The sequence below is a fragment of the Montipora capricornis genome, chromosome 12 (genome assembly GCF_036669925.1).
Source record: "Montipora capricornis isolate CH-2021 chromosome 12, ASM3666992v2, whole genome shotgun sequence".
In the NCBI taxonomy this organism is placed as follows: domain Eukaryota; kingdom Metazoa; phylum Cnidaria; class Anthozoa; order Scleractinia; family Acroporidae; genus Montipora; species Montipora capricornis.
Genome location: NC_090894.1, coordinates 20,592,501 through 20,604,306, shown reverse-complemented (window position 1 = coordinate 20,604,306; position 11,806 = coordinate 20,592,501). Strand labels below are relative to the sequence as shown.

The 11,806-nt window shown below is 41.2% G+C and overlaps 2 protein-coding genes across 6 annotated transcripts in view; one reads left to right on the top strand and one right to left on the bottom strand.

Annotated features, from left to right (window-relative positions):
- LOC138026422 (ATP-binding cassette sub-family C member 4-like) overlaps window positions 1–9,239 on the top strand; it is a 10,468-nt gene extending 1,229 nt beyond the window's left edge. The window contains exons 2-7 of the mRNA XM_068873771.1: window positions 1–190; window positions 1,001–2,346; window positions 3,463–4,033; window positions 4,482–4,618; window positions 5,054–5,415; window positions 5,886–9,239. The exon at window positions 1–190 is cut by the window's left edge and continues 190 nt beyond it. Of these exons, the coding sequence (XP_068729872.1) occupies window positions 1–190; window positions 1,001–2,346; window positions 3,463–4,033; window positions 4,482–4,618; window positions 5,054–5,415; window positions 5,886–6,443 (3,164 nt within the window). The 3' untranslated portion in view covers window positions 6,444–9,239. The remainder of the gene's footprint in view (window positions 191–1,000; window positions 2,347–3,462; window positions 4,034–4,481; window positions 4,619–5,053; window positions 5,416–5,885) is intronic.
- The window catches only part of LOC138026424 (adenosine receptor A1-like), a 20,781-nt gene continuing 16,966 nt past the window's right edge, over window positions 7,992–11,806 (bottom strand). For all 5 annotated transcript variants that reach the window (XM_068873773.1, XM_068873776.1, XM_068873775.1 and 2 more), the window contains one exon: window positions 7,992–10,351. In XM_068873773.1, the coding sequence (XP_068729874.1) occupies window positions 9,240–10,334 (1,095 nt within the window). In that variant the 5' untranslated portion in view covers window positions 10,335–10,351 and the 3' untranslated portion in view covers window positions 7,992–9,239. The remainder of the gene's footprint in view (window positions 10,352–11,806) is intronic.

Genomic DNA, 11,806 nt, shown 5'->3' with positions numbered 1-11,806 from the left:
TTTGCGTGTTTCTCTTTCTTTCTGTTCTTGAAGCAATTGGAGCTCGCAAGGCGGGGATCGTTCGAAAGAAAGCTGCCGCACAAACAGACAAGCGATTGGAGATCATGAAAGAAATCGTTGCTGGAATCCGGATCGTGAAAATGTATGCATGGGAATTCAAATACAGAGACATGGTTGAACAAATAAGAAGGTTTGCATATAATATTTAGCTCAATGTTTTGACAAGTGTTTTTGGTATATTTTACTTTAAATTGTAACAACATCGATACACAGAGCAACAGAATGGTTTTAGGGACACACCTATTGGTAAAAACTACCAACTGAACGCTTTGGTTGATCTATTTTTGACATTTGAGCAAAGAAAATCAGATCGACGAAACTTTTGTGTTAATGTGACTGATATGCATTTAACAGTGTCATAATTTCCCACCTTTTTCATTGCAATCTCAAGAGTGAGGAATTTGCTACCAGTAATCCTTGATAATCGCTTAAGGCACCTATATTATGGACTAACTCCAACGATTGTGGGAGAGCATTCCACGGACGAAACACCGGAAGTGAAAATTGCGCATGCCAGGACAGTCGTTTCTCCCAGATTTTTAAACTAATTGTCTCTAATAGTAAAAAGATACCGAGCAAAACAAATGTGGTAGTGTCAAGACAAGTTTGCGGCCTTGCCCTAGCACAGTCACAAATAGATTTATTTTTAGATACACTTTGTGCGCGAAACAAAGAGGCACCAATTTTAACCAATCAGAAGAAGCCATGCATGTCACGCGTGACTGCTTCTGCCATGTATTTTTCAGGGACATGACAACTGATTTTTGCGGGAACGGGTATTCTAAAAATAGACTCATTTGTGACTGTGCTGGGGAGCCCACCCACCCCACCCATGCCATAACAACACTCTCATCTACTTCACTCTTGACTTAAGCGAAGCCATTTATTTTTGTCTTTTTTTTTTAATATATTTAACCTGACAATGTTTTATTTGTTTCAGGAAAGAAATCTCCTTGATTCGAATTCGAGGATTTATCATCTCCACTGTTTACGCGCTTTTCTTCACCAGTAATTCCATTGCAGGATGCGTCTCCATCTTAACCTTACTCCTGACTGGGCACTCACTCACGCCATTCAAAGTTTTCACTTTGCTATCCATTTATGCTAACGTGAAGTTTTTCGTGTCAATCTTCATTGGAGAGTGCTTAGTTTATTTGGCAGATGCGAAAACGGCTTGTGACAGAATGCAGAAATTGATCGAAAAAAAGGCCGTTTTGACATGGCCTCCACGAGACCCAAACTTCACATCGACTCCGCTCATAGCTTACTTCAAAGGGAGGCGATACAAATCGCCATTATTTAGACATGACAGCTTAAAAGGTGGAAAACCGTCTTTGGTCAGCGTTCAAAAACGTGACGACGCATCTCGACCCATCCAAGCACACGCTTCTTTGGATGATGTGAGCTGTTATTGGACTTCGACATCAGAGCGTCCGGCCTTACAGAACTTATCGCTGAAAGTTACTCGTGGACAACTTTTAGGCATCGCTGGATCCGTTGGAAGTGGAAAGACATCTCTATTGATGAACATGTTAGGAGAACTTCCAGTATTTACTGGACACGTAACTTGCATTGGCAAAATCGCCTACGTTGCTCAAATGCCTTGGGTCTTCTCTGGTACAATGCGAGAGAACATAACATTCGGTATGCCCTTTATTGAAGACAAGTACCAGAAGATTCTTAAAGTTTGCGACCTTGAGAAGGACTTAAGAACTTTCCCAAAACGCGATTTGACCGAGATTGGACAACGCGGTGTGATCCTAAGTGGCGGTCAGCGTGCACGATTAAGTTTAGCACGCGCGATGTACTCAGATGCCGATATTTACTTAATGGATGATCCACTCAGTGCAGTCGATGCCAAAGTCAGCAAACAATTGTTTGAAAGGTGCATTAAGAAATTCTTAGTTGGGAGACTACGTATTTTGGTCACCCATCAAGTGCAATTTCTCAAACATACAGACAACATGATTATCCTCCAAAATGGTTGCCTGGTCTTCCAAGGTACCTACAGTGAAATGCGAAGGCAACGTTTAAGGCTCATCTCCACTTTGTCTCAAGGACGGTCAGATTCGCAGACAGATGACATCCTTAAAGTTCTTGGTGAAGAGGGAACTTATGATGAATTCAATCCTGTTGATGAAAATCCCGATAGAGTAGACTTGAAAGAAGAGGAGGAAGAAAGAATGATTGGAGCTGTCAAATGGCAGTTGTACTGGAAATATTGGAGAGCTGCGCTACCAGTTGCCGGGATACTTAGCCTTGCTGTCTTTTTTGCCTTTGTCCAAGGTAAGGAGAAAATTATCCTTGGAGACGCAAGAACTGTCAAAAGGGACGGGACGAAGTATTCACGGGCATACTTCAAGGCCTTTGTAGCCGGCGTCCCGAACGAAGAGCGTCGAAGAAATTTTTCCTCATTCCGGTCGTCCAGTCTGAGGAAAATCTTTGATCGTAGCTAGGCGTAGTCCTTCATTCTTTACATTGTCGCTTTCTATTAGTTTTTCTTTTTTCGTCCTCCTTTATAATCGCTACCACTGAAAAGTCCATGGACGTCTGTCAGTAACTACTTGAACGTAGTACTCTGTCGTTACTATAGAAACGCGTAACGTAAAACACATCATTTCCATGTGATTGGTCAAATGATCACCTGCTTGTCAGTCAAACTGCATAGCACGAGAGAGGCTTATCGCTCGATCAATCATAGATAGGACGTCCACAAAAGATTACAGGGTAACGTCAATGTCTCTTCAACAGGAAAAAACGGCTTTTTTGTCTCAGAGATTTTTCTCGAGAGAAAAAGATGGCAGTAATTGCAGCCGTAACGAGACAGGTAAAGCGCTGGTTTGTGACGAGTCAAAACCTCTAATCTGGCAAAGCACTTTGTTTTAAGCGAAATAAAGAATACATGAAAACAAGGAGCAAATATAAGCAATGTCGAAGGCAGCAGCAGACGCGAGAGCAGTTGTAACCATTTCTTGCCTGAGTATGCCATTTTTTTCAATATAACGAAACTGTGTTTCGGTTACCCTAATATTACGAGACTTGTATGAGTTGTGATCTTATAATTCATGGCTGTCCTACCATACTTAGATACTATGCCATAATAATCCATGCATATACATCGTGGCTAGGACAATTAAACTCTTGAACTACTTCATCCGCGTTTTAAACTAAACAATAGCTTTGCAATATTTTTCTCAGTTGCAAGCATGATATTAATAATCGCATGCAATTTCTATCGTGATTCGGAAAAACTCGGATGTAATCGGAACATTACTTACAGGAGTCGAACTACCAAGAATGATTTTCCGATTACGACTTAGATGTTTGACTGAAAACTATATAGAGTTTTGGAATTGGAATTTATTGCGACCAACGATAACCTGCCTTTTTTTTTCTTTGCAGTATTGGGGATTGGCCCCTACTGGTGGCTTACAATTATGATGGAGATGCCGTATGAACAACAGCGAAATTACATCACGCTGTTGATGTACGGAGGAATTGTAACGGTTTCTTTGGTTCTTACGACAGCTTCCTCATTTTGCTTCTTCCTCACTGCTCTGAAAGCTTCCGAAAATCTCCACAACAAGATGACACATGCGGTTATCAAAGCACCAGTCCTTTTCTTTGACACGAACCCTGTGGGACGCGTTTTAAACCGTTTCTCAAGAGATACTGGAAACATGGACGATCAGCTTCCGACAATCTCTCTCTTTGCGGTTCAGCTTTGTCTGTACTTTGCCAGTGCTATCATACTTTCAGCGACCACAAATATCTGGCTGTTCATCGTCTGTGCTCCACTAACAGCAGTCTTCGTTTACCTTGCTAAATATTATCTGAAATCTTCACGAGAACTCAGACGACTTGAGGCAGTGACGTGCAGTCCAGTATATTCACTCATCGCTGATACTTTGACAGGACTGGAAGTGATTCGTTCGTCAAAAATGGAAGAAGAGTTCCTTAAAAAATTTTACAAGTTAGTAACATTATTAAAATTTAATGCTCATTAAATAAGCTTGTCAGTCATGTTTCAAGTCGAATTTTAGTTCTAGGATGCGAATCCATTGCAAACATTGAAGTAAATTTAGAGACCTCCGCCTCAATCGCCCCCTGAAGTTAGAAACTAAAGTTTGGTGCCTCGCTCTAGGGCCCTCGGCTTTTGTGTAAAGCTAAGACAATGAGACTGCTGGTATATAGAAACGTACCCCCACCCCTTCTCTTCCCCCAATCTGGATGGTTAGAGGGTCACTTTGTGACACCTACACCAAATATAGCGAATTTCGTTGTGTGGCGGCTGTGTTGTCACAGTTGGGGATGCACTTTGTGACGTCTACACGAAGTCACCAAAAGCTCATGTAAGAGCTGTGTTCAACCGGGGTAAAAAATTAACGGAAAAAACTTATTGTTATTTTCACTTACTGTAGGTATCAAGACAAGAATACGTCTGCTCTGATAATGCTGAGTGCTTCAACACGCTGGCTCGGTATACGAGGAGATGCACTGAGTAATTTACTTGTGACTTCTGTTTCAGCAGGTGCTTTATTTGCTACGCAGAACCCAGGTGAGTGGATAAGTTGCATAGGAAACGTCGAGTCCGGTCTCTCGAACATGCGAAATACAATTAGACTATTTTTAGCTGAAGTAAGAGCAGAAGTGTATCTCGTCACTCGTTCGCATCGGCGCCGGGAGCCTTCGATCACAATAACTTGAAATTCGAAATGGTGTTTTGGGTTTGGCCGAGGCTTTAAAACGAAGCTGACTTCCTTTTTAAAAGGAATCTCTGTTGTTGTTCGTCTGTCAGTTTCGACGGTGACCAATGATACTGAGTTCACCAGTTATGTGTTCCCCTGTGACTGATCAGCCCAATCTGTGCACGAAACCACTGACCTTAAGGAAATCTAGAGATGCACTTATTACTTTTAGGTAAGCCCCATTAACACGTAAACTCCTTCTCTTTTTGTTTTGTTCCATTAAGGCGTTTTCCATTTGGTTTCAGCTTTGGCAGGAATGTCCTTGACATTCGCAGCCGAAACATTGGAAAGCTCACAGTATGGCATCCGTGTTGCCTCGGAGACAGAGAATTTCATGACGTCAGTGGAAAGAGTGGTCGCGTATGCTGATATCGAGGTAGAGCCTGGGTACAACACAGGCCAGCTTCCACCGCAAGAATGGCCCACAAAGGGATCCTTGACATTACAGGACTTGTCATTGAGTTACTTGAAAGGAACGCCAAACACGCTAAAAGGAATAAGCGTCAACATAGCTGCAAAAGAGAAAGTTGGCGTAGTTGGTCGTACTGGCGCTGGAAAATCATCCATTGTAGCTGCCTTGTTTCGAATGCCGGAGCCAAGCGGCAGAGTAAGAGAAAAGGCAAAAGAGAAAAATGATCCTCGCATTAATTAAGATGGCCAATTAAAGCAATTGTCTATTATAGAAATCTGAAAAATTGAGGTGACTCCAACGGGATTCGATGATCCCAACTGAGTGGCTTCAAAGCTCATTGCACCAGCATCGCAGCAGGGGGTCATGACAATTGCTTTCATGTTTGTGCAGATATTAAAGTGCGAGGATCATGTCTCTCTTTCGTCAATAAACCGCACTTAAAATAAATACATTTCGTTTATAGAGTAAGACAAGTTGTTGCAATAACCGCATCAATGTCCTCAGCATGTCGGCCATATTTGTGCCCATGGTAGCTGTATTCCTTTAAAACATTCTCTTGTCGATTGACACAAATTGGTCAATTTTCTTTTTCTTGGTTGCATGCCTGAAAAAGGTAAATTTCTATATTCAAATGCTTTTCCAATTGCTTTTTCTCGTTCTAACAGGTAATCGTAGATGGTGTGAATTTAAGAGATATCAATCTTCAAGCATCGCGTCGATCCATGGCAGTGATCACCCAGGATCCTGTTCTCTTTAGTGGCAGTTTGAGGTCGAACCTTGACCCTTTCGGTGTACACGAGGACGTTGACCTGTGGAATGCTTTAGAGGAGGTTCGAATGAATAGCATCGTACAAGCATTACCGGGTCAATTGGAATTCAAAGTCAAAGAATCTGGTAGTAATTTTAGTGTTGGTGAACGTCAACTGGTTTGTTTAGCTCGTGCTCTGTTGCAAAAGAGCAAAATCATTATACTCGACGAAGCAACTGCTAATGTAGATTATAGAACAGATCGTCTGATTCAAGAAGTAATACACAGCAGATTTGAGGATTCTACTGTACTGACCATAGCGCATCGACTGAACACTATCATGGAGTATGATAAAGTATTGGTTATGGATCAGGGAAGAGTGGTGGAATTTGATAACCCTCGAGTCCTTCTTCAAAAAAACAATGGACACTTCTCTCGTCTTGTTGAGATCTTTAACTTAAATAGAGCACGTTAACATTGTAGTAATTTATGCAAAAGTCATTAAATGCATTTATTGTTAGGTTTTTCTATGATATTTTTCGATAGCAAAAGACGGTATGGCAAAGCGAGGCGTTTTTTAATTGTTTTTTCTTCATTGCACCTAGGATCTTCCTTGAATTGTAATTTTGGATCGGTTGGGATTGGAATGGCTCCGCGAAAGTCTGGTTTTCGCTTCATTTAAAATGATATGAAGTGTGGCTTACATGGCACTTCAAGGCCAGAAATATTGATCAGTTTAATAATTAACCAGGTCAGAAGCAAACCATCTGACAGATGCTACACCGGGCATCTAGAAAGGTGAAGATAAAAAAATCGAAAATTTTGAGAGGTATGAATATCAAAACGTGTTTTTTTTTTCAGTATGTGCTCGTCATGATTTTGGCGGATTTGTTCTGACCTATGTCGACTGGGGTTATGGTAGTTCTTTGTCATATATGCGTAATGAAATGCCCACATTGATATTGGCGGGCTCATTCCAGTCCCAACGTTTTGACCGAACGCAGTGACCTGGTAAACAAAGTATATCGGTTAAACCTTCCCACTATCCGTTGCTTCCTTTTAAACCTGCTTTGCAGGTGCAAGGAGATTAATTAACTTAGAGTTTTACATAAATTATTCTGTCCTTTGGGCAGCTCCTGTAAACAGAGTGATCGTATTTGCATTACATTATAACCTGAATGGAATTAGCGATGTTTTTTCATCTTTTCTTAATAATTCGGAACAATTTTGAATTAAAAAGGCAACATTTCCTTATTTTAGAGTGTTCTCTATTCGTCGTCGGTCAAATATTACCTAACCGCAGTCAGATTATTTTTTGAATGTCTCGTCATGATAACGAGAGGGCACTATATTTCTATGTCATTTTGTAAACTAGTGTCAATAGGCATACCTTACAAGATATAGAGATGTGTGATTTTCCTTGTGTGAAACGCTTCTTGCATGTTGTGTCAACTACCTGTGCATATTGTGTACATGGAGATCATATAAAGAAGGAATTTATTAATCGATGGTAACACAGGAATGCCCGGGAAAAAACCCGATTGCTTTTTTGCAGTAACTGAACCTACGACCTTTCGATCACGATATTCGAATGATTATCGTGCTAATGAAGCTCTGTGGTAATTCCAGAGCGCGAGATAAGGGAAGAGTTTTCAGTCCGAGGCGCGGGCGAGATCCACCTTGGCTGAGCCTTGCGGCTACTCCTCAGACTTCACTACTGCAGGGATGGCGCAGTGGTGAGAGCACTCGCCTCCCACCAATGTGGTCTGGGTTCGATTCCCAGACTCGGTGTCATAAGTGGGTTAAGTTTATTGGTTCTGTGCTCTGCACCGAGATATTTTCTCCGGGTACTCCGGTTTCCCCTATCCTCAAAAACGAACGTTTGATTTGCGTTAATTGTTAATTTCAGTTTACAGTGTCCCCTATTAGTGCTCCGGCACCAGAACGACTAGACACTTAAAATAAAGTTCCCTTCCTTTCCTTTCCTTTTCCCAAATCGATATATGCTTGGCAAAAATTTACCTTTTAACAAAAACCAAATGAATATGTTTTATTTTAACTCCCCCCTTTCTCGTTAGGGACAGATATTATGCGACGTCTCAAGTAGATCGAGTATTAAGAAAGAGAATTTTCATGCTTTTGGAGGCTCTGACAACCAACATCCAGTCGTCAGCCGTTTCACTTCATTTTCATCCCCAGTCCCGCCCGGCCTTTTTAGTCACCAGAGACTGAGCACGATAACTAGTTCTCGCGCTCAGCCTCTGGCGGAGAAGAGGGTCAGGCGGCGCTGGGACGAGAATGGTCTCCCGTGAAATTGACCCAATCGGGTAACTCAATGTTGCGTCCAATTCAAATCTCCCGGGGCTGAGATTATTTGTGCATTGTATTTGCATTACAATGCAGCATTCACATTTATATGATATGGATTAGGCATTTTGCAACTAACGATCACATGGTACAAAATCCGCCATGCTGGAGGGCAAGCTCATTATTATTCCCCACTGGGACATTAAAACAAAGGCAAGTCAAGCTTGACTGGTTCAGGTCTCTTTGTTTTAAGGTCCCAGTGGGGGAATAATAATGAGCTTGCCCTCCAGTATGGCGGATTTTGTACCATGTGATCGTTTGTTGCAAAAGACCTATCACCTGGAACATAACGTTTTATTTCCAAAGGGTTTGAATTGGGTACAACACTGAGTCAACTGATTTGGTCTATCTCTCCAATAAAAATAATGTCGGTGCTTACTGACTTTCTACCTGGGGGATCTACTTGCTCTATATGAATAAACTGGTGTGTTAAGATTTTTTCAGACTGTGGCAGTTATAAACGTTACTTGAGCAGTAGCAGTAACAAAAGAAAAGCTTGAAAAAAATAAAAATTGAACGGGATTTAAACCACTGACCTCTGCGATACGTGTGTCACACAACAATTGTGCCACTTGTGGTGTCACACAACACTTGTGTTCGGGGGAACACAAAACGCCGTGACACTGGTGCAGTGCTCTACTAATTGAGCCACCAAGCCAACTGAGAAACTGTTATCTTGCGAGTTCATGACAAGCCGGCCGGTATCGTGTTCCAGGCTCCCAGATAGTTGGGAAAACGAAAACGACTGCGTGGGAAAAGCGAATGGGGGCTTGGGTCGAGGTCGCCTCATTTTTCGCTCGCATTTTTTTCTCTTTGCCTACTATCTGAGAGCCTGCAACAGGCTAAAGCAAAAGCATTTGTATTAGCTAATTCACTTTCTAGCCCAGTGATTCTCGAGTCGGTTCTACACAGAAACAGTTCGTCTGAATTTCTTGGGTTCCCTGCGGATTTCCCTGTTTCCATCCAAATGCTGCTCTGGTATCACAAATTGACGATTCCTCACAGTCCGTATGGAGGCTCTAGGACCGTTCATGTTATCATGTGAGCAATAGAACCAACAGAGAAGTCGCTTGAAGGTCTTTCTCATTTCTCTGTTCCTATAAGCGTAAACCAGTGGATTCACCATACTGTTGGAATAATGCATCCACTTAACAAACCGAACCAGCCTCAGTATGTATGGATAAGGCGGCAAACAGGAAATACAGAACTCTCCCAGCATGTTTACAATGACAAACGGAAGCCAAGCAATCACGAACAGTCCTGTGATTAACGCAATGGTCACAGCAATCTTTGTCTCGTTCTGCGCAGGTCTTCTGACCGCTTCCGCCGGATGGACCCGTGCTCGTGCAGTACCTCTGACAGTCTGAAAAATGATGCCGTAAACTGTTAGGATAACCAACGCTGGAAAAGCGAAACACGTGGTTACGAGAATAATGCTGTAGGGCTTCTGCCACTTCCCATACTGCACGGGAAAGAGACCTGCTATGATGAATGCAAAAATCCATGCAGCTGCAATCATTGCGTAGTATGTCCAAACCGAATACGATCGGTGGCTTATTGGGCGTGTTATTGCCAGATACCGTTCGATACTGATTGCAGTTAACTGCAGAACTGAAGCACAGCCAGTGAATATGTCCAATGTTAAATATAACGTTAACACCTTAACTTCTTGGATACAAATTTTGTAATGTTCACACGTCGAGATATAAATCCAAAGTGGGATTGATATTAGCCCGACCAACAAGTCAGATATGGCCAGTCCGACAAGAAATGTGTTGTTAATACTCCGAAGTCGTAGGTTCGACTTGAATGCTGCAATGACGAGAATGTTCCCAATAACTATTAGCAAACCCAGTATAACATACATAACTGTTGAGACTATAATTTCAGCTCCATCGTTCGCTAATGTAGGAGATGTCGGCGTTCCTTTAATGAAGGTAGTGTTACTCAGATGCATCTCAACCGAAGAATTGACAGACAAACACTTAACTCTTGTCATCTCTGGTTATGTTTAATCTGAAAAGAGAACATAATAGAGTACATATTGTCATTTACTAAAATATTAATTGAGAAATGTCTTAATGCGACACTTCAGAATGCGTTGCTGATCGACTATACAAAAGATTCACGCCTTCATTTCAATGATCTTTATCAAAGCAGCAATTTTAATGATCTTTGTTGCACAGATTCAATACCCTCCAGAACTGACCTGAATGAGGTTTTGAACAGAAACGTATACCTTCTTGGCAAAATATTGCAATGTAATAAATTGTTTGACGTGCATTTATCATCAACAATCTTTAGGTTGGAGAAAAATTGTATATTAGGTTGTCACAAGTTGTAATAGAACATCGTAATGTTTCTATACTAAGTAGAGTAATTTGGTTAACTTTATAAATCGGTTGTTTGAAATAAGCCATCAATTTTCCAAACTCAACTATTCGTTCATTTATTGACGTTTTTCCTCCTTTACCACAAACCGCAACGTCTAAAAGTCACGTGACTCCGATATTGTCTCAACGGCAAGAACCCTATCCACCAGTAAGTGCAGCGTTTTTTGCTAGTTTTCACAGTGAAATTTACTTTCCTTGAAGAGGTATCTCGATGAATGACAAAACAAAACTTGTTTGTTTTCGGCGCATTTTTGTCTTGTTATGCACAGGCATCACGTAATTTCTCAAGAGAGAAAGAAACCAAGCAGCAACTTGCCATTTGCTATCGGCGAGATTTTGCTTTGCGTTTATTGCAAAAATCAGGCTGAAGTTTACATTTTGTCAAAAATGCAGTTGGGGATTCTTAAAAAAGTTGTTGTTAGCGTATTCTGTTAATTCGTTTCATTGACCCTGAAAAGCCCTTATGGGGATTGGCCAATTTAAGTCTGTATTTAAGCAATAGAGGACATTTTCCATAGCCTCATCTAAACACTCGGGGCAGTTGGGAGAATTCGAGACAGTTATGCAAACCCTCGACTGCGTCTCGGGTTTGCACAAATGTCTCGCCGGAATTCTCCCAACTCCCCCTCGTGAGGCTATGGACCACGGAAAAAAGTCCTCTATTGCCTTCATAATATTTTTAAAAAAGATAATTGAACAAATGAAGGAAAATGCTGTTTTTTTTACTTCTTGATTGAAATAGATTTTCATGACAGACGCTCATATTTCCTACCAACCAATCAAAACGAGCGTCTGACAATACATAGCCAATCAAAATTCGTGTGATGTCACAGCCATGTTTCCATACTCTCATCTAAACACAGCTGTTGACCAATGAGAGTGCGCGTAATTATTTTATAAAATTGGTCAGTTAAGTTTGCTGTATTTTATAGTAAAGCTCGCTAAATGTAAAATTCTGTTTTTGTTGCCTGATTAAAGCATCTAGATAAAAATGCAATGAAAGGAAAACAATTAAGCGGGATGTGCCTCACAGTACAGTCTGAAAAAAAGAGCTTGTTACATTATTTTTTAAACAATT